General features: G+C 40.4%; 1 protein-coding gene across 5 annotated transcripts; it reads right to left on the bottom strand.

Moving 5' to 3' along the window:
* PRPF40A (pre-mRNA processing factor 40 homolog A) lies at positions 1–26,824 on the bottom strand. 5 transcript variants are annotated; one of them, XM_056347958.1, is made up of 26 exons: positions 26,216–26,824; positions 24,686–24,823; positions 21,677–21,757; positions 18,532–18,562; positions 18,279–18,301; positions 16,249–16,326; positions 16,034–16,144; positions 15,460–15,580; positions 14,183–14,207; positions 13,508–13,822; positions 12,506–12,614; positions 11,478–11,542; positions 10,679–10,843; positions 9,862–9,970; positions 8,349–8,499; positions 7,492–7,625; positions 6,984–7,098; positions 6,735–6,826; positions 6,444–6,560; positions 5,792–5,929; positions 5,092–5,187; positions 4,051–4,137; positions 3,865–3,961; positions 3,697–3,758; positions 2,434–2,568; positions 1–1,234 (listed from the first exon to the last, which is right to left on the bottom strand). In XM_056347958.1, the coding sequence occupies exons 1-26, from the start codon at positions 26,576–26,578 to the stop codon at positions 1,142–1,144; spliced, it is 3,051 nt and encodes a 1,016-aa protein (XP_056203933.1). In that variant the 5' UTR covers positions 26,579–26,824; the 3' UTR covers positions 1–1,141. The 5 variants fall into 5 exon arrangements, with proteins under 5 accessions (XP_056203933.1, XP_056203932.1, XP_056203931.1 ...); XM_056347957.1 differs by having other exon boundaries at positions 6,735–6,838; XM_056347956.1 differs by having other exon boundaries at positions 16,249–16,350.
* Between the last annotated feature and the right edge of the window lie 257 nt (positions 26,825–27,081).

The following is a 27,081-nucleotide window of genomic DNA, read 5'->3' on the forward strand; positions in this document are numbered from 1 at the left end:
CACTAGAAGACAAGGTTTAATAATAGATTAAAAAAAAATGTACAAAAATATTCTAATCAGAGAAGTTTCCAAATATGTACCACAGCCGCTTGCAGAGCTGGGCTGGCACAACCTTCCTAAAAGCAAACTGACCAGAGACAACCAAAAAGAGGAGACTGGGCTTAACCTTCTTCCTTCTCCCTTCGCAAGGGATCTTCTAGGTGCGGCTACTGTTGAAACACGGTGGTACATTCTTCAGCAGGTTCTTAAGGCAACAACATTGAAGCTCATTTACAATTTCATTTTGTTTTTTAAGTTTTCTTAATGTGAAGATAAACGCTGGAGTAACACCGAGCACTGTTCCATCGGGTTTTAGGGGAACAGGAGCAGCAGCTGTGAGATGCACACCCTCTGCTGGCCCGTCACCTTCCCATCAACTGCATTTCCAGGACTTTGAAAATTTACCATTTAAAAAAAAAAAAAAAAAAAAAAATCATTCTGAGACAGTACATGGACACAAATCTCAGCCAGGAAGTCAAGTCTTCGTACAAAAGCTCAGCATTGGTTTGGCCAGTGATGCAGTTCCAATATCTGGTATTTTTTTGCAGTAAAGATCGAGAAACAGATTCATTCCTCCCCTTCCATTGCCTTCCCCTTTCCAAAAAAAAATAGTAACAAATCCATGAAACAAATTAAACCACAAGAAACTATATCAAGAATCTCGTTCTAAAAAAATGAAATTTATCTGCCCGCACTGGCCAGGAAAAGCAGCGTTACTACCTTTCTAGGAAGGACCGTAGTTCAGGGATGCTTTGCTAGAAAGGTGCCAACACTTCCCTGGGCCTGCAGACGAGACCCAGCGAGCACCAGACGCCTTCCCTCGCGGCATTCCCCTCGGAGGGCTCCCTGCGCGGTGAGCGGAGCCCCCGTCCTGCCTAGCCGGCCAGGACAGGCACTCAGCTTCACGCTCAGAGTTTTATTCACTGTTCTAGATTTGATGCCAGGCCCATAATAATAGTACTTGAATGTATTTAGGTGGTAAAATTAAACCCCACTGTTACTTCAACAATGGAACTCAGGATATCAGAACCCACATCCTGAATTAGACATTGGTTTCTTTTATTATGCCACAATGTAAACATATTTGGTATAAATAATGTTCTCATTGATCTTCATCCAGTTGTTCCAAAAGAGTCCTCCTCTGTTTTTCCAACTCCCCTTCGCTCAGCTCACTGCCAGAAGTGTCCCAGTTCCCCTGCAGAGAGAAGGGGGGTTAGTGGTACGCACCATGCGCTTCCCAGGCTGCGCTGGCTCCCGGGGGCCTGTACGGCCCGCGCCCCACTGGGACCCTCACAGCCCTCGCTCGGCAGGATACCTGCGGAAGGCCGGGGAGCGGGCGGCACAGAAGGAGCTCGGGAGTCCCGAGAGTGGCGGTGGCAGCAGGAGCAAGAAGCAGGGAAGGCAAAGGGGAAATGGCAAGCTAAGCTGCGTCCGCCTGTACGCTGCGCTGTGTCTGCTTAATCACACCTGAGTTCACGTTCTCAACAGACGATGCCCACATTAGGCCACGTAATTGGGTTTTTCAAAGGCATCTGGAGGCCAAAGCAGCTTATTTTAAGAAGGTAATATAAAAAGCAGACATCTGCCCTCCAGTCTCCTCTCAGAAGGCAGAACGTATGGGGCATTATCCAGGACACCTCCACAATCTACATAACCAGAGCGAGGTAAATAATTCCCCCCAAAGAGACCCCAAAGATGCTGAACCAAAAGAAGTTTCTGTTTTTCATTCAAATACTTTCTCTGAGTCTTTGAAAATACTGTCCTCAACCCCTTCCAAGACAAGTGACACACAGAAGCAGCGCAGCACAGAAGCAGCGCAGCAGAGAGCAGGACTGCAATCATAAGCATGCCCCCACATGATGTCCCAGCTTGAAAATTCCACGAGAATTGCAGAACTTTGTTCCGCTAAGGTTTTCTGCCAGTGTCAGCCTAGTGCCATCCCAGCACTGCAACTACTCAGATTTTAGACTGCAGGTGCCACCCAGTCACTCAAGCATTTAACCAGCTGTGCGGCTCATCTCCTTTGAGAGCGATCTGGTCAACCGGATGGAAAAAAAGAACGCCAGTTCATTCATAAATACTACTTTGTCACAGTACGGACCAAGCTTCTGTCTATAAAATAACATGCCTCATTCACACTTTATGTCAACTCCCAGTGATAAGTAGCATTGAATCAAATAGCAATTTCACACAGTGAATGAGGGCATAGCATATGATCTGTATGATTAAGCTCTGCTTGAACATTTGGTCCTTTTCATATATAAATGGAACTGGAACATAAATAAAGCTTAGCAACTTACTTAAAGTACACCTATAAAGCTTGCATACCATACTATAGCATCCCACTGACACAAAGCCCAAAGCATCATATAAAAAGGAAACAAGAAAGCTTACAGAATCTTTTCCAGGTCGTTTTTTAGTAGGAGATTTATGTTTTGATTCAGATCTTTGTCTAGCTCTATCCTTTTCACTTTCCCTCTCTCTTTCTTTTTTGTCTTTCTCTCGTTCAATATCTGATTCTGGTGAATCCTGCATAAAGGAAGTGGGAAATATTAAATATATTAGTTTACAGAATAACCACACCTCAAAAGCCTGACTTCATTTCAATATAGACCGTATCAGAAAAACTGCTTAAAGTGGTTACTAATCAAGCACAACCTAGTAACCGCTGCAGAAGTAATGCAAAATAATTACTAAAGTGATCTGGAAAGGAGAGAGGTTTGTTCAATACAGAAGAACTTTCACTGTTTTCAGTGCATGCAAAGATGGAGCATGATGGATGCCAGACAATAAACCTCTCCCGTGTACACATGTCACTCATTCAATAACATCTCTGGACAGGGTGAAATCTGGTAAACGTTTTTCTGTTAAATGGCTGCTCGGCCATTCTTGAGTGCTTTAAAGCTGGTTGGGCTTTTACTGGATATTAACCACGCTGCGAGGGATTAGCTGTTTCCACACCATGTTTCAGCCCAGTGTTGCTAAGCTTACGTGACCCCTGTGTGTTGAAACCCTTTAGCACTAGTATCTTACTTAACGGCTAACAATAGCCACTCTCCTTACGGCCACTGAAGGGCACAGCTAACTGCTCAAAAATTACAGAAACAAAAGAATACATCAGTTTTGTAGAGTTTTGCAGCCAGCATGGGCTCAGAGACCCAAGCTCCTTTCTTTACCTAGGACAGAAAATACTCTTTGGCCTCAACTGATCTAGAAAGTTCTTTTTGCTCTTTAGATCCTTTTGATGCTCCAGTACATTTGATATCAGAGCTTCGAATGCAAGCCTGACACTCAAGCAGATGAAAGGAATGATGGTCAGCATAAAGCAAAGGGAAAAGACAGATGGGACTCTTCCCAGCTCTCCATAGTAGAAGAGAACACCAAGACTTGCCATGGTAAACTGCAAATGCCAGGTGCTGCTACGTAAAGGCCTTCACATCTGTGTGTGTGGTTGCAGTTAACCCCCCTAGATTTAGCAAAGAGTTTAATTTTACAGTATTTATGACAGAAGTTATCATGCTGCCAATACTCTCCTCCAGTCTGATCTCACATACGCTCCCTATTACAGCCGGATGATTACAGATACCTAAAAAGGATTGCTGGAACCATAAAGTGTCAAGTTGTCCATTAACCAACTCAAAAGTTAACTGCACTTACAGACTTATGTCTTCTCTTCTTGCTCTTTTTCTTGTGTTTTTTGGACTTCTTGTAACTTCTCTCTGCAGACATAGGAAGCAACAAAAATTCATCAACAGAATTATAAAGACCTGGCAATAAAAAGGTAATGCTCACTTAAAACCAAGAAAACCAAGAAAAACCTCATACCAGATTCAGCACTGGAAGAACGTTCAGAAACTGATCTAGATTCTGAACGCTGCCTCTTCTTCTTTGAATGGCTATCGTCATCCTCAGACTCCGAGCCCTTGACATAAAAAACCAACAGGATTAGCAAGACAACAGCGTTACAAACAGTTACGGAGGTAGATCTTAAGACATCATGAAACACCTTACCGAACGAGAACGCGATCGCTTCCTGTGATGTTTTTTAGACTTTTTAGAATGTTTCTTGTTCTTTGAATGGTGATGCTGACACTCGTGCTAGAGTAACAAGGGAAGGCAAATGTTAGGATACAGAAGAAACTGTAATGGTGTTTCTCACCATCCACAAAAGGCATCTATGGCTAGCAGTGGTCAAAAAAACATAATCAGGCCTTTATTGTGTCAAAACCTATAAACAGCGATCAGTATTGCCCTGTTGAAGTTGTAATAACAAGCATCTAGGAGCAAGGAAACACAACTTTAGGTATGGATGCACACTGCTTGTTACCTGGATCCCTGTTTCAAAGCTTCCGATTTAAAGCCCCTGCTCAAGATGGCCCAGAATACACTGCATGCCTTGCTCTGCCAAATGGGAAGTTCTGACAAGCCATTTTAAGACCTCTTACAAACTCCAGCAGATGAAACAAAAAACTAAGCAGCATGTGCTGCAAAATCAAATCTCACGTTATCTAGGAAAAACCAGCACCTTATTCAACAAGAATGACTTGTCAAAATTTCTGCAGCTTAACCCTTACTGCAGCCCATCCAAAAATTGAGTGAAACTGAACTACATCATCCCTTTTGCACACCAGCAAAAATATTGGCTATAGTAAAAAGAAAGTACATCGCAGAGCTTTAGTATGCAAGTTCCAGATCTGTAGTGAATGAAATACTGCAGAAGTTCTATTTCTAGTTTCATCACACTTTGTATGATACCATGGCAATAAACAATGTGTCCTAAAATAAAGCCAGAATTTCTGATGTGAACTTCTGAAAATTCTTGAGGGGAAGCAGATTAACAGAACAACTATGTATCAGATAATATCAAGTAACTGTAATGTTTCTTCAATTCCTTACTTTCAAGATAAGGTTCTAATACCCATTACTTTTAGGTAATGTACAATGCCCACTGTAACAAAGATCAGTACAGTTCTGTGCCCCCCTTTCCACACAATTTAAGAGCAAATCAATGATGAACTCTAATCAGAGGGAAAAAAGAGAAGTAATAATTACCTCTAGTACATGCATGAAATCTTTAAATATTCTTTTCCTTTCAGACTCCAGAGTGATGTCTTCAAATGCTGGCTCCTTCACAAATCTATCTCTGATCTGTAAGAAAAGCAGCAATGAAATACATGCCATACAAAAATAATAATAATAAAAAAAATCATGATTTTGCCAGCGTACTGTTACAAGGCTGAACTTTTTTTTTATGCCAGCTTCACAACCAGAAGAGTCTTCAGTAAAACTGTAACAGATGGAAGCAGGCAGAGTCAGACTGTTTTTCCCTGCATATGCCATTAAAGACATGCAAGCTTGTAAATGCACGCATTTTTATACAAAGTATACTTTGAGAGGAAAGCTTTTAAAAGGTTATCTTAACCTGAACAAAGTTACAGACTCTTAACTAAGCAAAGTCTTTTATCTCCATATCAATTGTTAGGGGGCTTCCTGTGTTTTGGGGTGGGGTTTTTTTGGGTGGTGGTGGTGGTGGTTGTTTTTGTTTTAAACTATTCAAACAGAGGTATCAAATGAAGTTATTCACATCAAATTTCAAATTTTACTGAAGAAATGACAGGACAAATTTCATGGGTCTAAGTTATATAGAAACATTAACAACTTAGAGAATCAAGGTTTACTTATACAAACATTAGCATGCTCAGCCGGTTAAATACATTTGGAAAGACTTTCATAATTGACTGACGATACATACATCTTCCCAGACAGCGTCCAGTTCAATGGGAGGAGTAGCTTGCTTCAACATGCTCTTGAAGGCAGACTCTTTCCGCTTCATTTTGCGAGCTTCTTCTTTCTCCCTCTCTCTTTCACGGGCTTCTGCCTTCTCTAGCAGCTGTATCAAAAGCCGTAAGATTCATTTGAAAGATATCAAAATGGAAGACTAATAATTCAGTTTAATGCAATTTCTGGAAAGCCCAATGACAGTTTATCTTTAGCGCTCCCCATTAGTCACTCGGGTATACAGGAAAATTAACCCATTACTTATTTTTAAAGCATGCAACTGCTGTTTCTCAAACAGAATCTAAAATAGTTAATACACCATGCAAGCCAGGACTACAGAAACACACACACACAAAAATCCCTGGTGAGAAAAGTTATAAAAGACAACATTATTTAATTCCCTACCACAGAATTTCTCAAGTTGAAATATTTCATGATTTGAATAAAGATAAACCTCTGCAACCTTTATTTTGCGAACTGGTATCAGGATAAGCAACTCAAAGCACGGCATCTCTCAAATACTATGAGAGTAGTCATAGCATACACAGAAAATAGGTGCCGATTCTTGTTCTTATAAGAAATTTCGTATTACAAGTTTCTGAACATTCCTATATATTAATACTTACACTGTTGAAAGCCAGCTTGATATTTCCTGCATCTAAAGTAGTAGCTCTTTTAGTTGAACTGATGACCGTAACAAAATCTTCAAAAGAAGTATTCACTTCAACCACAAATCCTTTATCCTGTAAGAAAATTGCTTCTTTGGCATCAGGTAAGTCAGGAACCCTCACTTCAGTGCTAATGCACATGACATCAATGCAATGTGAAATCCCATCTCCCAGTAGCAAATTCACTTGAATGATATATTTGGCATTAAAAAAAGAAACCACGTAATAGCACATTTTCCCCCCTCTCACCTTTAAGATATCCTTTATTATCTTCTTCTCATCATGATAACGTGCTTTCAAGTCTTCAACATAGAACTTGAAAAGGTCAAGTGCTGTTGATCCTGATGAAAAAACTAGATAAGTCAAAAGCTAGCTCTAATACAAGAGCTGCATTTTTTTAGACATTTAGAAAATATACAAATAACCCTACTCTATTCTGCCCCAAATCCAAGACCTTTACCTGACTTCCTACAGGGTTGGAAAAGACAGTATTCTTACCAGGCTGACCAAGCATATTAGTGAATCTGATGTCAGAGCTTATGGTTGGGTACAACTCCATCCAAGAGGACATCGAATGTAGTTGTCCATGCTCATGCAGTTCATCTAAAAATAGCTACAAAACACAAATGAAAGGAAGATTTGTAATCACTCATCACACTTTTACTTGGTTAACAGCTAGAATGGATACTCTTTAACAAAAATGGAATTCCAGTTATCAAATGTGATTGAAAAGTAATCGTTTACAACATCATTTCTTCCTGCCTTCCTCCAGCATTTGCAATGTTCCAGCTGCATTTCCTTTCCATTCAAATCTTTTTTCCTCTTACCTTCCTCTACTCCTGCAGCTTTCCGGCAAACAGATGTATTAATACAGCAGACAAAATGCTGCAGTGCTGACAACTGATGCATTATACACACCTGTTAGCCTACCCTAAGAAATAAACAAACCCCCACAGAATATCTAATCACATGACATGTCTAGGACTGAAAAAGAAAGTCCACAAACCTGGAAAGATTCTCTGTTTTTACGCTGCCTCCTTCTTTCTCTAAGCAAGCTTTTCTGTTTTTCTTCTTCCTCTTCTTTTTCCAATGCCCTGATATGTTCCTCAAAACAGATCAGAGCATCTTCTTTATCCATGTCTAGCAAAGGTTACAACAGAGTGGTTAGAAGAAAAATAAGGTATTTCTTCCCACAAACTGTACAAAGTTTCTTACTATGAGGTAATGGTTGCCCCAACCTGGATAAATTATTGCCAACACAGAGCACAGAGACCTTTCTAAGAAAAGTACTGTGGATGAGCACTTGTGCACCTCTCCGCATTACCACAGGCATCCTGAAAGTACAGGACAGAGCTAAGAACACAGGGCATCTTTGTCAATGCTTTAGCAGCTGTGTAAATGCATACACTGCTCTTAAAATACAGGATCAATGTTAAGAAAAATGTGCTCATAATGGAAAACCTGCCTTCTTACTCTAAAAGAGTAAAACAAATGACTTTCCTAGGAAAGCAAACACAGCAGGACCTCACTCAATGTAGCAGAAGGTAACGTAACTATGTGCAACACAGATTACGTTGTCAAATACTCCTTCAAACTTCAAAGGCTAACAAATACTAAGGCAATTCAATCACCACAAAAAAGGTATCCTTTGCTTTATCATTAAGATTAGTCAGTTCCTGATTTTTGAAGCTGACATCTGTTTCCTAGGAACCAAACAAGTCAGGGTCCTTCACAAAGGCTGCTCAGCAGCTGTCACAGCGGCTCTGGACTGGGAAAGAGCAAGCCATACCCAGGCAAGAGTCCTCACTGCTAAAGACAAATCAATTCCCTCTTCCAAAAGAAACGCACAGACTTTTTACATACTCTGAAGTTCTTCGTCTTCTGCAAATGTAGGATTGTCCATCAGATACTGCTGAGCCTCCGACCAAGTAGTACAGTAGGTGACGTTAGCCATGTTATCTAGTATGTTCTTCAAAGCTTCCCAATTCCTCTTTCGTAACTGTTTGGCTTGTTCCTGAGCCGAAAACACATTGGGGTTTGTTGGGTTTTTTGGTCAGATTTGAGGTTGTATAGACAAAGATACATGCCCCTCCCCTCCAAAGTCTGTTCTCCAAAATAAACGTTTAATTTACACAAAATTAACCTTTTATCTACACGTAAAGCAATGTAATACAATTTGGATCTACATATAATTTTTGCACACTATTTCTCACATCCACAGATAAACCATTCAGTACTATTATCTCTGATTGTTCCTGATAGATGGCAAAAGCTCGCGCAATGGTGCTCATCTTTTAGAGGTACTGGTAGGGAACTGCCAGTACACTCAGTAGACAGTCAGTGCTGTAACAAGGCACCACAGCCCACTGTGCTGTTGAAAAGCAGATCTAAACCAGGCGTGCTATTCGTAAGCAATTCCATAAGCGGTGCTGTTTGGATGGCTGGCCTCTTTCTGGTTGTTCTGCTTTTGCAGCAAGTGTGGACTTTAACGCTAGTCTCACTTAAAATCAATTTCAGAAACAGTCTCGCTACACAGCATCAAGCACATGATAGTTTCAGTCTTTATTTGGAGGCAGTTCAGTATAAAAGCCATCATGTAACTTATTAAGGTCATACTGAAAAATAAACACATTGCAAAATTAGCAGCAACATCTCAATAAAACCAAAGACTTTTCAAAGAAACTTCTATTTTATCTGCCACAGAGTCAAATCAGGGGTTCATCTTGTCCACCAGCAGACTGCAATGAACTAGGGAAAGATAACAAGAGCTATCTAACTCCTAGCATGCTTGCCCAGTTTCAGACAGGCAGTTTTTTGGGAAATTTTGATCTTCAAAATGTTACCCTGCAGTAAGTTCCACAACTTCAGTTGTGTACTGTGCAGGAACAGAACTTCCAATAGTTTGTATAGGTAAGGATGCATCACCTTCTGCCTGCTAACTCTCCTGAATTCCCCTTACGTACTGTATGAGAAATAAGGAAAAACTGTCTCCAAATTCACATCTACAAGATCAGTCACAGTTTTGAAGAGTTCCAACAATGCTTTTTTCCCTGTCCCCTTGCCCCATTACATCTTGCCAAACCGGAGCTCCCCCTCTGTAGTGTCTCATAGTTGATAAATCTTGCCTCTCTTCTGGTCTTTTTTCTCTCTCTCCCTTCAGAGAGAGGGCAAACTGACCTGTAACCTGGAAGCAGTATACAGTTCACATTCATGCAGCGACATGCTCACTTCTCCATGGCTTTCCTCTCCTGCTGTTAGCATTCTGACTGTCCTTGAACAACATTCAGAATTGCCCTGCTTGCAAAGACTTCTTTACTAAGAAGTATAAACTAATTTACAGGTAACAAGTGAAAACAGACATCTGAAAGAAAGTTACCTTCTCTTTTTTAGACAGAAAAAACAAGACATCTTCATAAATTTCAAGACGATCACGCTCAGATATCGCATTCCAGACTTCCATCTCCCCAAACATTTGTTCAGCTTTTCTGCACACAAAAGAAAAAGCATACAGTAATTTATTGATGAACACTGATTTAAACTGCCCAATTGGCTTACAATGATATTAATGAACCGTTACAAGTAGTAATGCTTTTGTACAACAACTCCCCAATTTTCTCTCTTGTGACTTTTTCCATGACACCTGTCTGTCTCCTACAAATAAAAAATAGTTAAAAATTAAAGCTGATCCCACTATACACTTCTCTCGACAGAGGTACAAGTTTACCTGCAGTATGTTGCATTAGTGTTTTTATCTGAAGGCTAGCACATGTTCAGGTCACTGTTCTAACAAACACTGTGGGAAATCAGATCTACAAAATTTCCAACAACAAGCTTATTAGATGTACGGCCCTTCGAGCATGAGCTTCCATGAACAAGCTATTAGAACTACTTTGCTCTCAATAGGAGATGTAATATAAAACCCCTCTTAGTGTTATCTTTCGTTTCTACTTATCAGAAGCTTAACCCATTATCATCAGCACACCACTCATTTGAGTTGTTTTATGCCTGGATCTTAAATACATTCTGTGAAAATGAGACTATATTTATACGTGTTCCTATAAAAATCTCAGTTATGCACTTTCCCAGGCTGAGCACATACAACGGTTAGCATTCACCAAGAGCAAAGCAGCAAGATTTGATTATTAACTTGGCAAGCTAGTAAAGGCTGGAACTTCATTTAATATTGGTCTTACTTGTATCTTGTTGTAGATGTCATCTTTTCATGGTTTTCGAGAAAACGCTGGAAGGACTCTTTAGCCTCTTTGTATTTTGATCTTGCTTCTTCTTTCTCTTCTTTTTCTGTTTGAACTTTGTAAGCATTAAATGCTTGCTTTTTTTCACTCAATTTTGCCAAAGCACTTCATATCAAAGAGAAAGAAAACAACAATGTCCATTATACAAAAGGGTGGAATTAGATTAGAAAAACAAAACCAAAGCACCAAAAGTAACAGATTTGAACAATCCAGATTTTTGAGACAAAATTAATCTAAAAGGCCAGTCACCACCCTGCCTCTCCCTCAGGATTAATGGAAGATCATTTTTGAAAAAGCAATAAAAACAAGCACTTACTAATAAAAGTGGTTAGTAGTAAAACATAAGCTACTATCAGGCCTTCAGGTTGCATTTGTGTGTTTCACATTACAATACTATTTTTATCATAGATATCAACCACTTTTCTGCAAATGTTTATAGCAGCCACTCATTTCAGAAAGTAACCTAGAAAGTTTTCAGCTCTATCACTGTAAATGCATGCTTTTATTCCCAAGGAAAGAACGTAAATAGCATAAAATACAAGCAAAAACTGCCACATCATTTCCAAATGAAAAATTAAGCCTAGGACTTCCATTTCTTTATGCAGGAAAGGAACAAAGTTCCCTGACAGTGGTACATGTTCACAAATGCACGAACAGCTATTAAAACAATCCTAAGTTATGTCAGTAAACACCTAAAATAGTATTTGTGTAGAAATTTGAGGAAAGAATCGAGCAGTACCTGTATCTAGGATCATTAATGATCATTTTCATAGCTTGCTCCCAAGAAGCATTGGATGGTACTCGCTGTGAAGACATTAAATCATTCATTAATTAGATTTGTAACCAACATCCAACAATGAGCAGTTCCTTAAAAAATAGCCTTTAGGGGGAGGGAAAAAAAAACCCAAACAACCAAAAAAACCCAACACTACACTTTCAATGTTAAGACAACATTCTTTGTCACAATTTTTTTTTCAAAATTTTATTAACAGTCAACATGGAAAACGAAACAAGGTAATTCTGGGATTATTGCTATTTTTACAATAAATTCTTCTGGAAGTTTATCTACTACACAAATATGTTGACTCTCTATACAAAACACAAACAATACTCTGAGTGAAAACCAAAGCCAGTCTCTTTTTACTCCCACTTCATTTCCATCTTTAAAAAAAGATAAAGAATTGAGAGCTCAGACACTCAGGCAACACTTTTATTAGAAGTGTGCCTCACTGTCAGGCAACAGTATTGGCAACCATAATTTCCACAACACTTTAAATACAGTTTTAGAATTACTATTTCACAGTGGGGAAAAAAAAAGTGTCTTTAAATCAGACTAGCTTATGAAAACACTGAATACGAAATCTAACAGTTTGTTCTTTTTCCATATGGACCTTTACACTGTCTGTCTCTGAAGCTTCTAATGAAGCTGTCCGTCAAATCACTCACGATTCTAGTCTGAATTTTAGACAAAGACCAGATTGCAAGTTTGTATTAGCATAGGGATCATGTAAAAGGAAGAAAATAAGAACACACTGAACTGAGAGCCCTGATAAAAATTCAGCACCTCCCCAACTCACCTAAAGAGCTGAAAAAAATTTGTTTAAACTGTGTATTGCTTTCACTGTAGTGTTCTTTTCCCTCACTTCTTGTCTAGTACAGAAGTCCTCTTCCACAACAGTGAAAAATTCTTCACAAAAAGTCTAGCAATTTCTGGCAAATGCAGTTTTTGTAGTTCAATAAAGCATTAAGAATAGTTGACCGAAATACCTTTTCTTTTAACAGTTCTTTAAATGCTTGCTTTGCTTCTTCCTTTGTATTCCACGTATAGGTTTTTTTAACTGGTTGGGCATCATCATCCTCTTTCTTTGAAGCACCACTATACATAAAAATCAGTAATTTTGTTACTTAAGCATTTTTTTCCTAAGTTAGAGCCACCGAAGAGTCATAAACCACCATAATCAGATAGAATGAGTCTCAAAGAGAAATAATATGCTACACGTGATTTGTACAAGACAAATTGTGTACAACACCGCAATTTGTACAAGACTTTTCCTTAAAGACACCATACACAAACTAATCAAAAAAGCAGCAAACTATTTCAGAAAAGTATTAGCACTTATGCAATTGGCTACCTGCTCAAGTTATTTAGAAATTATTCATAAAAATATAATGCTGAAATTTAGCAGGAATATTTCATATATATATATACACACACATATATAAAAAAAATATAAAGGGGTGTGCCTAAAAATATGCCTCTTGCCCTTAATTATCTCCTGCTGGCTATAATGCCCATAGCGTGTTTCCTTTTTGTTTGAATGATAAAAATCATAAGCTATAATTCTCCATTATTAAAAAACAAAGGATCTCATTTTTGCTGGAACAAGCATTTTCATCTAACAACAGCCAATTGCACAGATCTATGGAAGAGGAAACCATACAGGGTAAGCATATAACATTACCCCGGGAAACTCTCACAGCTATTGAAAACTCATGAAATGTTCACATCACTGATGCTCTCTGAAGGGTTTAAGAGCTTTGGGAGAGGGCTGGCAAGGGAAGGCGTTAATTTTTCTAAAAATAGATTTAATACTTCTTTAATTCTTTCTTACTCATAGTTCTTCTCTGCTGCCATTGATTCATGCTCACGTTTCACTGAAGAATCAGCTAACTTTCAAAGAAGCCTGGCCACCTACAATTGAAGATAAACCAGATCCTAGAAGAAATACAAAACTGCAGCAAAGCCACACGCTTTGTAGTTTCACTTACTCTGCTGAGGCCTCCTGCTTGGAAGAGTCGTCTGCTGCATTAGCTGCAGCTTCTGCATTCTGCTCCTGCCCAGCAGGTGCAGATGTTGCTTGTCCCTGTTCCTCAGTTGCTGCCGTGCCAGCACTCTCATTTTCTCCCACAGAAGAAGCTGCAGCAGTTTCTGCTTCAGGGGCTCCTGTTGCTGCAGAAGCAGCAGCGGTGGTAGTAACAGCTGCGGCAGTTTCCCCAGCAGTTGTGGCTGTGCTGGCTGTGCTTGTTGCTTCTGCTGCAGCAGCTGGAGTAGATGTCGCTGGAGTTGATTCTTCAGGCTTTGTGCTACAGGTATCAGAAAACAGAAACAGTCACATACAAGCATGGGACAACATAATTGTTCAGACAAACCCATAGTTTAAATAAGTTAATAAAAGTATGAAATCATAGTTTCAGGTCTAGTTACAAAGACTTACAAGAAGAACACAAAATTTTAGCTCAGAGAAAGTAAATGCTTTATTGAAACTGTTTATGTAGATCAATCATTTTAGTTGAGAAGTAACCTAGAATACATTATTTGAGTTTTTATGTATTAAGCCACTGTTTGGACTAGTTGCAAGAACGTTTTAAGATTCAAGGACTAGACTGTTCTTAAAAAATAGGCAGCATCACGTAAAAAACATTAGCATATCATTAAAAACATACCTGTTTTCTTCAGCTTTAATCATTGCTAGAGGAGAAATGGGAAAAAAACCAATCAAAACAGCTTCAAAAATAGTTATATTTGCATGGTAAAAAGTTACTGTTAACATAATTTAATAGAAGCGTAGCTTCAAGTATTTTTTTTTACTATTAATAATTTTAATACTTGTGCCCTTTAAAGACTGAAATCAATTCAGACTAAACCAAAACTTAGAAATCCCATTAGAGAAAGATTAGGGTATATGAAGAATGATTTCTTGGTTTACAATAATTGTTTCAGCTTTAAAAGACTAGTTTTAAGTACAGTCAGGCTTACTGAAACAGATCTATCTTTCTTTTCTATTCTCACAATGATTGATGCTTATTCTTTGTAGTACTTTTTAAAACACTCATTTCTTACCCCAGCTGACTTTGTAGATTTTTTGATCACCTTACAATACCAAATAAAAGCATGCTAAAAGCGAAAACTAGTTGCACAGCATCATACAATGTTTGTACAAAAGGGGACACTGCCTTTATAATACAGAAGGGCAGTAAAAAAATTACACGTTTTTGCCACATCACTTCCCTCAAAATAATTATTGTCGAAAATTAAAAGCAAATTGACACCTAAGCAAAAGCCTTACACGCAATTCTGGCTTTCAGCAGACAGGCAGTACTACTTCGAGTATAAAAGACGTTACTGTTTTCAAAATTCTTCCAAGACACCGAAACAAATAGTTCTTACTCAGTTATAAGCTATACAGTATGACAGAACTCCAGCACCCTTTTACTCTGGTTTCCCAAGTGAATGAGGATTAGAACAGCCACCCCTCTGCCTCTCACCTTTCCCCACCAGCCTGAACCCCTTCACAAATTATTAACTTCCTACGAGCTTCCAAAGGATTGGTAGCCAAGTGAGGGCCAAATTCTACAACAGCCCTAAAATAAAGGAAGACTGGAAGTATTACCGGCAGCTAACCCAGAGAGCAATGCACACAGCCCTTAACAAGCCACAGCATGTCACATGCAGATCCCGTTCCTTTTTTAGGGACACAAGGGGGAGCCGATGCGGCTGTCACATAAGGAAGAAGTTGGGGTATAACAGAAAAAAGGATGGTGACGAGGTGGTGAGGACACAGGAGGCAAAACTGCTCCATAGAAATCTCAGACTGCATGAACTCTACTGCATACAGCTCGTTTCAGTAGATTTAATCTCTAACAGAAGTTTGACTGCTAGGCTTTGATACCAAACAGCACGCAACTCACTGCCACCCTTCCTACTCATTTTTGTTAGTTACCTTCAAGATCCTCCAGCTCTTTGGGTTTTGCCCAGCGTGATTCCTTTGTTTGGGAATTGTAATAGTAGGGCTTTCCAGAATCAGATTTATACTCTTTCCAGGGACACTTAGACAACAATTGCTGATGAACAGAAAACAGAAAATTAAACCTATAATGGTGTTCTACAATCAAAAGGATACCTAGGAGGGAACCGCAAACCCTATGCAAATAACTTAAGGATCAATGAATACAAGGCATATACTTGCCAAGGAAAAAACTCCCTAACAATAAACAAACATACTACTTATCTGTAATATAAAAGAATGCCATCTTTTTTAATAAACAAAATTTATCTAAAAATTGAGGAAAACTCGAGCATTTTGTCCATTTTGCAGCCTCGAGTTCTAGCAACATAAAAACATTTTTTGCAGCTTTTCTTATTTGAGGAGTTTGCTCCCATTAGGTAAAAAAAAAAATAAAAAATAAAAATCTACTGGCATGGCCATCCCTCCTGCCATGATAGTTACAATACCAAGTTCTTGCACCCACACAAACTCATAAAGCACAGTAACCTTCATCTGCATTTAGCTTTACCTCAGCAGGAGTTTTGAGATCATCTGGCTTCTCCCACGTAGACTGCTTTGTTTCAGTATTATAGTAATACGTTCTTCCATCAGGTGATTTGTGTTCTGTCCACGTGGATTTCTAGGAAAAATAAAATATACCATTAATGATGAACAATAACTGCCAACAGAGATGCTAGCAAAAGCCACTAAAAAAGCTAAATACAAGTGGAAAGCAAGGGAAACCTGTTTAGAGTGCTCTTCATTAACAGAACTGTTGGTTGTGGCGGTTTGCTGGGCTGCGCAAACTACAGGATGTGTTGTCTGAGGGCGAAACAAAACAGAGCTCTGAAAAGACATTCTGGTTAATATTCGTGTTTCATTTGAACATATATATTAAATACACTTAAGTAATTCAGCAGCAAAGGCAAGACAGCAAGCCAAAATCTAAACACATTTAGGGTAGTATTGTTTTCAAGAAAACACTTTGTGACAAGAACTTTTAGAGTCTCCCGCACCCCCTCCCATTCAGCAATCCAAGGCAGCCAATTGCTATCAGAGGAGAAAGCAAAAGTGAACACGATCAGACCCTAACAACTTCAAGTGAAAGTGCCAGAAGCACTCCCTGTTTTCAAAACTAAAATTTGCTTCAAGATTCTGACTTCAGGAGCTTAGTGTGAACTCAGAGAAGTACCTTCCTACTAGCTTTTCATCAACAGTTTATATAAACTCAAATCAGGGCTGGTGGAATACAGCTTTACCAGTCTCCTCTGTTTCAGTTACTGGATATGGCTGAGGAGAAACAACTTCCTTACAAGTCCAATGCCTTGTTCAATTACACAGAATGCACATCTCGCAGAAATCAAAGGACAATTGATATTCACCAATATTAAGCTAGATACAAGGTCCCCAAATTTTGAAGTAACAACCAAAAACTTACAATGGGGTATCTTGGAGGCCACATAACTATTTTTACAGATTCTGCCTCTTGGTTATCTAACCAAACTATTTTCTCCATCTTAAAACTAAATGCCTGGGATAACTTCTAGAAAAGTAATACTGACAAAATTTCAAATAGAAGTCTGAGTGACTGAAAGTTATTTGTAGTCATTCAAGGTGCCACGTGAAAACAGATTTAAAACTCTCTTCCAGATGAGGTGCCTACTTTGATACAAAGTTACACCGATTCATGATTGAAAAGTTTCACTATATATATATATATACAGCACCAGTTCCATTCCATCAGTGATTTCCCATCTGATGGAAACGTGGAAGATACTGAAAAATCACCTAATGAAACAAGTTCAGCCTGTATGCCACCATCCTCTTTACAAGTTTAAGCTATGTTAAATCACCTTCCATGCAACCTACCCACTATTTATTCTTATTTAAGTACTGAATTATGCTATGTTTCCACAAACGTGGAAGAAGACACTAACAAAAGCAAACTTCAAATAATGTCAAGATGAAGGGGGGTGGGAGATGGGGGGAAAGAGTGTTAAGCTAAATCACCAATGAGCAGCAAAATTATTGATAAAGTGGTGATAACCATTCTTTTGAGGTTAGTACTTTATATTCTTCGAGAATGACAGTGATGTTTTCAAAATTACTATGGGTAACTATATAGGCTACTTTTTTTTTTTTATTGCTGAAGTGTCTGGTAACAAAACTCAGTAAACTGACAATGCTAATACAGGTTCCAATAAATCACATGGGACTGAACAATACCAGAACCTTGACCTGGCTTCTCCTGCTAAGCGCAGGTGCATTAAGGAACAGCAAGGAAGACTTAATCTTACCACCTACCAAGTTCTGCTATACATATTAGAACTGGCTAAGCAAAATATTAATTAATATGTAACAGGCAAAAAGTTACCCAAACTTAAATCTGCTATCTGCTTATAAACTGGTCACTGATATGGAAGGAAAAAAAAAAAGGGGGGGGGGGGGGAGGGGGAGCGACAGAGCAGAGAGGGAAAACAAAGAGAAATAACCTCTTCTACAGTGCAAATAAAACCTCAATTCTATCCTAAGTAACCATCTAGCCTCACACTTGCAAAGATTAATATCTGAAAACATTACGTTACGTTAAAGTAACATAGGTACCTAGCAACATGTGAACTGTAGCCTCACATAGGGCAAAAAGACCCAAAACCATCACAAGAATCATCTCATATTGCTGTCCTGTGTACCAGAAAAACTAGAAACAGATATACATGTATGCACACACCACCACATTGCCCTTACAATCTTAGAGAATTCTGGTTTTGACATACCTGAGTTCCAGGAGGCGTTACACCTAAAATATAAACAAACAAAAAAAAATTTTAAAAAGGTTTGGTTGCTTTGTTTTTCTATATAAACTCTAACTAATCAATGTTTAAAAGAAAAAAATATTTCTGGGAATCAATGAAGAGGTTAATTACTGAAATGCTAAATCACATTTTACAGAAAAGTATGTGGTTTTTTTAATACTTCACCTAATTTTGGTGAAATATCTTGAAGTGGTAACAAATGATCTATACTTACCTACTTGCGCATCCATACTGTTCACCCCTGGCTGTAGAAACAATAAACAGACATCTCAGAACTGAATGCAACTGTGGTTAAATCATCAATAAATACAGTTCATATCCAAAAAAGTGCTTTCAGCAACAAAATGCTCTACTGCCTTAAATATGGACTCCTAACTTCCCATTGCCCACTTACTACTGGTCCTTAAAAAAGTGATTAGGAACATGAAGCAACTTTTCAGAAAAACAATATAAACAATATAACCATAAACTACACCAGTGGGTCGCTTGCCATCCTTCCAGTACCCAACTTTATCTCCCAAATGGTGGTGGTGGGTTAGATTCTGAATTTCTGCTGGAGTAGCTTAGTAGGCTTCTGTTATAACTACATGGCGTAAGCCTTTGAACGTATTACTGTTGCATTCATAAAACTGCTGCTTGCAAATAACCAAAGCTCTTAGATACCCTTTTTGAAATTCTTTCAAAATAAAGAAAAAAAAAATAAAAATCAGCAGAACTCAAATAGTGCTCTCTCTTTCTTTCTTTTTCTGTAGGCAAAAATATAGCTTGCAGGTTTGTCTTTTGCTAGGATTTTTCTTTCAGATCTCTTCTCGAAACTTTATTAACAAAAAACTCCAAGTAAAGCAAAATTTGTTAAAAAAAGAAATCGTATTGGATCAATTATGTTTGATATTATCCAACAGGACTGCACAAGGTGAATCATCAACAAGCTTTAGGTCTTTAAAGTGCATTCTGTGTATTAAGTATTTCAGCTACCCTGTGTGTGCGCCTACTTCTGCAAGCTGCCAGTTGCGTACCGTCACTTAAGCAAGGCCATAGTTACATATGTGTCTCCAGTACATAATCCTTCAAACAATTTTCTTTTCTTGTGCCTATGTTTACTTTTTCAAATTCCATTCTAATTTGCTGTGTATTTAAGAGCACTAATCTGACTGAAACAGTCATTTTTGGAATTACATCGGTTCTAATCAGCTTTCTGGAAGCGAACACTTCTGTAGATCACAAAGCAGACAGTGAACCTGCACAGGAGTGGCTCTGAAAGATCACTGTACTTGGATGAAACAGTCAAGACCAAAGATCCCTGACATTGGTACAAATCATCCAGTTGGCCTCAGTGAGCTTTAGATGACACTTTACACTTAGAGAAGATACCTTCCATCAGACAGCCAAAATTACAAGTTAATAACCTCATGAAAGTTTACACCAAGCAAATCATCAGGGCTGCAAAGAAGGTCATGATTTTTTACTCACCTACAAATTATTTTAAATTAGGAGTGGTAAAATCATTCTTTTATTTCTAAAACACTTTCCAGACTGTTTCCTGGCTGGCACACATGTGATAGCAGAGAGGTACAAGAACACTGTCATGACAAACGCCTTCTCACACACATGTGCTAAGGTGCAAGGTCCTGCTATTGCTGCCAAGAGGTTCAAGGGCAAAACGAAAAGCTGGATCCCTCTGCCATGCTACTTCACCTCCTAAACACAAATGTTACTCAATCAAAATTTATTCCTAAACCAGTATTAGAAAACAGAAAAATCTGCCTTCTTGCCAAAATATGTAGAAAATGTAGAGTAAAATTCAAAATTAAGACTGATTTCAGCACTGAACCCTCCCTCCCCTTTTAAGTCTCTTTTGGCCATAGCATTTTAAAGATTTTTATCTGAAGGTCTGAAATCCTTTTAAAATTTTCCATGAGCATCACTTGTCAGAAATTAGTAACAACTTCTGCGTGGCAAGTGGAGGAAAAATCACTAACATCCTTCCTTCCTACTTGGTAGCTTCTAAAATATTTAGTGCGTTAGGAAGTTGCTACATGAGCACAAGAACTAATGAAGCATGGTTCCCAAGAATTTGCCTAACAAATTACTGACTTTAACTTAAATTACACTAAGGTTGAGACATACGCTCTTATGTCATTAAACAGAGACCAGCAGTGAGAAACAAACCTGTAACCAACAGGAAGATTCTCTAGTGTCTGATAGTGCCCAAGCACGAAATTGAAGTTCTTCTCCACTCCCAAGATAATTAACACCCCTTCTCTGGTACGATTTTGCAGCCATCTAGCACATGTCAAGGTGACATTACATCCTTTTCCTAACAGTACCTTCTCTACTTATTTTGCAGAAACTGTATCTTTGTGATCTTTCATTACTCCAGAGGGCGGATGGACTGCTTAACACAATGCATCTGGTTACACACCGCATATTTAGTAGATGAATTAAAGGTCTCTTTCAGCAAATCCTTGATGAAAAAAGGGAGTATTAACTAATTATTTTTTTAAAATAACAACAAAAGTAAAGGTCTTGAGCTTAGCACTATAGAAAATTTCTGAGTTCTACAAGGATGGAATCTGACTTGGGGATGTATCATCTGCATGGTAAGAAAATAAAAACCAATTTATTTCTGAATTTAAGTGGATAGAACTGTTTTTAAGTGGATTTCCTACAATTACTTTAAAACTCAAAAAAAATAAAATCTATGTTAATAGGAAATACATTTAGACTTTCAAACTTCGGAGAGAGACTGCATCTGTAATACCTGTTAACTGTTCCCTCTCCATTTCCACACAAATAACTTAACACCCTTACTGATTTCAGTAAACTTTACTCAAGATCTTGAACGTGCCAAATTTCAGAAGCTTTTTAAAAAAATCAGATATATAGTGGTCAGACAATCAGGCCTCCCTCCAAAGAGCCAGAGTTCACACTGGTTCCTGCCAACCTACAAGCAGGTGAGGGACAAGAGAGGAGGTCAGGGGTGCAGGAAGCATTATGGGAAGCAGAATCCAGAGAGAGAGAAAGGAAAAGCAGACACGGATACAGGCAAGAATTTAAAGACTGATGAAAATCCACAGGACATCAAATATCACTAGCTCTACGGCTCACAGAAATCTTTTTTTTTTTTACAGTAATTCAAGAACTGGTGGAATAGAGCTTTACCAGTCTCCTCTGTTTCAGTTACTGGATATGGCTGAGGAGAAACAACTTCCTTACAATTAGGAATTGCAACTTCATTGCAATTAGCAATACCTTTTTCATAATCCGATTCAAGAAAACAAAGGCATACACATACTGAAGTGAAGAGAGCAACTGACATAAAAGGCCTTTCAAAAACAGAAAAGTTAAGCTCAACTCACCGGAACCGTAGGCTGCATAGCAGCTTGAGACATGTGAGACATCATCATTCCAGGCATTACTGACTGCATCATTCCAGGCATCTATAATTAAATAGTATTTCAGATACATTTTATAAACAAAATATGAGGATTCTTTTATTAAAAAGCAATTATCTGGTACTGGTTTTATAACTAAAAAAACCCCACCCTTTTAAGCACCTGGCAACAAAAAGTAAGAGTTTGTTGAATTATGATACCTGTGGTTACCCTCCCACAAAACGACATTAGGAATAACATGTCTACAGTATTCCAAAGTCTGATATGAAATGTTAATAAAGACAACCATGTAAACTACAAAATAATAACAGCAAATGTGTGATCTGTTAAAAGCTATGACCAAAATCCTAAGTTAAAGCAGGAAAAATAAGGCTGGGCAAGATTTCTGCAGAATTTCAAGGCCACACAGAATAAACTAAATACAGGAAAGGTAAACTCAGAGTCTAAGATTAGTTCTGCTCACATTTTTTGACAACTTTCAACCTGTTTCCCTTTCTTCTTATCTCTGCAAATAGGAAGAAACACTTTACAGGAACACTAGAAGAATTAATTTCTGCAAAGAACTTCAAGGTGAAGCAAGCTATTAAACATCACAGTTCTAAACCAATTCTGAACATTTTTTTTAAAGGTCTGGAAAAAAACTTAATACAGACACACAATATTAAACTACGGACAGTGTGAACTCTGTAATGGGGACACGTCACGCTGCAGAAATGAAAAGTTTGAGTCCAGACTTGTATCTGAGAATGCTGGGTTGTCTGATTAGACCAAAAACACCCAGGGAACTACTGCTCAGATAAGCTAGCTTTTGCTCAAATCTTTATGCTTACAGTCTCAAAGGGATAGTTACACAGAAGCGATGCATCACTAAAGTGATGCACGAAAAAGATGTTAAAAATGCTACTTAAAAGTGTTTAATACCTTGCCTGTTTCCCATTACTTTTGCTGATCCTGGCTTTTAAGAACTAAAAGCCATAAAAAAGTGGCAAAATTAACAAAACATAATTTAGGTCATTACGAACACAAACTTTTGGCCACTCATCTCAAACAGGTCTGGAGAAGTCAACCCCCTTCAACCTTTCAGTTACACCCCTTTACCTTTATTGTCCTTGGCAGGCTGGCCAAGAGACCCCATCCCCCTGTATCTTCAGGGAGCATCACGTTACCACTCTCCTCATCTTGCATCTCGTGCGGAGAGAGGGATATGTGGTAGGGCTACCGCTCCACCCTCAAATCCACAAGGTTTTCTTGGGAGGGTGAGGGAGGAAGGAAAGACTGGAAGGCGGCCCCTCCTATTTCTCGCCATCCTGTAGAAGCAGGAGAAGAAAGCACTCTTGCCCCACCGCTACTTGTGACTAAGGGGGCTCTGAGCGTGAGAGACTTTTTAAAAGCCCTGGCTCACTCAGGTCCTGAAGAAATCGAAGAAATCCTGCATGCTGCTCGGTTTCTGCATAATGCTAACCCGAAGTCAGCAAGCAAAAAAAATTGGGAAGGAGAGTGAATTTTTTTCCAGAAGTGCTTCCTCTGAACAATGCTGACAGGAGGCCGTTGCTATTATCTATGTGAAGCATCTGTCCTACAGGGGTTCACCCTCAGAAAGGAGAAAAACAAGCTACAACACACCTCATCCTGCAAAGCCTCACAAATAAACCTCCAATATCTGCTGGAAGAAAGAGCTTGTCATTGAAGGAAACAAGCCAGCATGGGCCGATACTTCCAGCACAATAGTCCTGCTGTGGGAATATCACTGTCCTGTCCTCCTCAAGGCTGTAGGCTAACCAACCCTCTAGTGCTCTCTCTGCTGTGCCATCTCTAGCTTCTTGCTCTACATCTACCAAGAATTCCCAAGTTCTCCATATTGCTCACTAGAATACTATAAATTGAAATGCTCAATATATGAGTGAGAACAGTGGAACAGCAGATACAAAAGAACTGTTAGGTTGAGGAATAAAACAATTGCTACTTGAGTTTCTAATGAACACACACACGAGCTCATGCTATTAGCTATCATGCTAATGGTCAGATCCTCCTCATCTTTTAAAACTGCATTATTTTTACACCAGAAGTTCTAATAGGCTGCAAAACCATGCTGAAGAGATTCCTACCAAGCCTTTCTATACCAGTTACAAACTAAAGACACATGCTCTATCCAAGGTACTGCAAAGGAAGACGCTGAGCTGCCAGCATGACCTGCGGGCTATTCTCAAGGGTTAATCCTCTGTCTGCTCTGGCCTAGTTGATGACACTCAGTTGCTACTTGTGTAAACCATCATCACAAGCAGTATCACTAGAACATTTATTATATCCAGAAAGAGAAGTTCAGAATTTAATCAGAAGCCACACAGGAAAGGATCTCTGATTATTGAAAAGAAAAGCTTTAAATTTGTAAAAAGCATGGATGTGATTCTAGCTACTCTACCTGCTGACCCAGGTTCACACCTGTCAATCTAGATGCCCAAGTTTACTTTTCAATCACATGACACTAGCAACAACTGTACACGCACAGAATTAGAAACCACACCTTAGGATTCAAGAAGAGATTCTGCAAAAATTCAAAACATCATTATTTCTTCCCTTGCATCTCCCTATAATTTTAAACTGTGTAGACGTAAGTTAGCCAAGAATTAAAGAAACATAAAGCTCTCTGCTTTTCAAAAGAACCACTACTTTATGTTTCTAGTATGTATTAGTAAGGCAACCTTACTTCATCAAAATCTGAAGAAAACTACCAAAAAGCTTTAATGAAAAACGAATTATGGATTCATACCCACAGCTATTTACAGTTAAAGTTACGCATGAGGCGTATCAATTACCTGTTACAAATGAGAAGAGTTTCTGCATGGGTAGGAACTGCAGCACAAAATACCTCAAATTATTGTCCTCACCATTTGCAAGCTAGCACATGAGACTTACCTACCTTAGGGATTACCTGACATCAAGAAAAAGAAAAAAACATTTGTGAAACTGCCTTACCTGCCCCATTGGTGGTCCTCCCATGGGGGGCATCATCTGAGGCATCATACCGTGTGGAACTGGTGGCATATTTGGTGGTCTCTGACCCATAGGGTGCATTCCCATGGGAGGGTAATGTGGCATACCTGGGTGGCCCATCTGAAAGACAGCAACAAATGAGAAAAATCAGCATGAAACCAGCAACCTACATCCCCCACAAAAGCAATAATAACAACGCAGCGCTCAACACTGAACTGAAAATTATTTGGGCAATTTCAGATCAATACTGCAAAAAAGGAAGATCATTCATTGCTCCAGGTCCTCCAGAGCCAATCATAATTAACAAATGCATTTAGAATTTCAAAACCTACATCCAAATGATAAAGAACCACACCATCATCATCTTTCATTTTATGGTTTGTCACAAAAAAATATACGAAATTTAGGAACACAACTATTTCTGCATGCTCTTCCAAACAATTACGATTAATGCAAGCAACCCACGCAGAAGTCAATCAGATAGAGTATCTTCTACTCCTGATGCCCAAGTCTGAAATAGCTTCTACACTGCCTACCACCCCTGTTTCTGTACCTTCCTAAAAGTCTGAATCCTGTTCTGTTCTCATCCTTGGTGTAGCCACACTGTTAGTACAAAAATGGGCAAGAACACTTTTTCCCATTTTGTTTTAACCGACTTACAATGATTTAACACAGTAAGAGCTTTCTATTGCAGACAAAAGCAACAATTCTACAAGTACCGTAAGATAAACTCTGGAAAGCATTCTACTTTTAAGAACTTGTAACTTAAATATGCATATACAGAGATATTATGTCAGAAAACAGCATTAGTTTATTAATATGAAAACTATTCTTAAGCAAAGTATCATTTAAGAAGGGTCCTTCAGAGAAAAAAAAAAGTAACAACACTTCTTGATGTGTTTAAAACCAATTTTTCTAGGCTTTTTTTTTTGTACCAGAAGGCTCTCTGAAGCCAGGAGCAGGTGGCTCATGCTAAGAAATCACAAACAACTAGGAAGGTTTGAAACTTCTGAACGTAACACCTGACCCCCTGCCACATCCCTGAGTCTCACCAGAGACTCTGTGACAGCGTGCCTGTTCAGTGACTCGCAGATGCTGTCCAGTAACTCAGGGTAGAACAGCAGCGTTTCCTCAAAACCACCTCAGACGCTCCTCCGCGTGTAACAGCACTTTCTTTCCCTTTCTGAGGGACCTGTTAACCAAGCGCCCTCTGCCACCTGCCCGCCCCCCTCCCTGCGGGTCGCTGTGGCAGGGGCTCTCTCGGCGGGACCGGCCCCGTCCCAGCCTGCATTCCCCTCAGCCACCCCCCACTCGCGGGGCTCGCCAGCAAAGCGCCGCCCCCGGAGGCGGCCGCCCGCCAGGGCCCAGCGCCCTCGCAGCTCTGCCTGAACAGCCGACAAAGCCAGGCCCGCTACAAAGGGCCGCGGCCAAGGCGCGGGGCACCGCCGAGTGCCGCCAACCCCGCCGAGGCCGTGCGGGCGCGGCCCGGCCCACCCGCCGCCCCCCACTCACCATGAGGGAGCCGCGGTCGACGCCGCCGGGCCGCATCGAGGGGCTCAGCAGGCTGCCCCCGCTGCACCTGCCAAGAAGCCGCCCTCTGAGTGGCTGCCGCGACGTGGGGCCAAAGGGCATGAGCGGCTCGGGCTCCCCGCGGGGCGGGAGTAGCGGGGCCAGCAGGCTGACTGGCTTCCCGGCCGGCCAATCCGGGCGGCCCGCCAGTCGGGTGCTCTTCGGCGATTGGTCCGCGGCGGAAGCGACGGGGCGGACGGCGTCCCCCGGCGTCAGCTGCATGAGGGGAGGGGGCTTCGGCAAGGAGAACGGGAGCGGCTGCGGGGAGGCGGTCGCTGCCGCCGCCGCCGAGTCCCCACCTGACATCGTGGCCGCCGGCCCAGCCGCGAGGAGCTCTTTTCCGCCTCCTTTAGCGTCGGCGCCCGGAGCCGCTCGCGGCCAGGCGGATGGAGAGGCCCCGCGCCGGGAAGGCGGCGGGAGCTGCGGAGAGAAGGCGGCTCGCCGGAGTGGACGCGCAGCGGCAGCTCGAAGAGGCGCCTCCCAGAGAGAGCGGCCTGCTGCCGGCGAGGGACCGGGCGCAGGCCCCGCGGGCCACGGAGCTGGAGCTGGGGGAAGTGGCTGCGGCGGGGGCCGAGCGGAGGGGATGCTGGGAAAGGGCTCACGTGGGCCGGGGGCGGGGCGCTGGGAGTCGGGCGGCACCAGGAGCGCCTGAAGGACGGGGGGGAGGCGCCCAGCGCCTTCTTCGCCGCCCGTTCAAGCAAACCGGGAGGTGGTGGCCGCTCTCCCCTCCGCCATGCGGCAGGTGGTAGGCGCCCGCCCGGAGGCTCGCCCTCATTGCCCGCCACCCCCCCGCGCCGGTCTGGCTTGGT

The sequence above is a fragment of the Falco biarmicus genome, chromosome 8 (assembly GCF_023638135.1).
Source record: "Falco biarmicus isolate bFalBia1 chromosome 8, bFalBia1.pri, whole genome shotgun sequence".
Lineage (NCBI taxonomy): Eukaryota > Metazoa > Chordata > Aves > Falconiformes > Falconidae > Falco > Falco biarmicus.

Bases quoted from the DNA above. Each gene is read 5' to 3' on its own strand.
- PRPF40A (XM_056347955.1), bottom strand. From the start codon at position 26,578: ATGTCAGGTGGGGACTCGGCGGCGGCGGCAGCGACCGCCTCCCCGCAG. The intron at 24,824-26,215 runs GTGAGTGGGGGG...GCTGTCTTTCAG, and splicing joins TCGACCGCGGCTCCCTCATG to ATGGGCCACCCAGGTATGCC. The intron at 12,615-13,507 runs GTAAGTGAAACT...TTTTATGTATAG, and splicing joins AAGCAGGAGGCCTCAGCAGA to TGGTGCTTCAAAGAAAGAGG.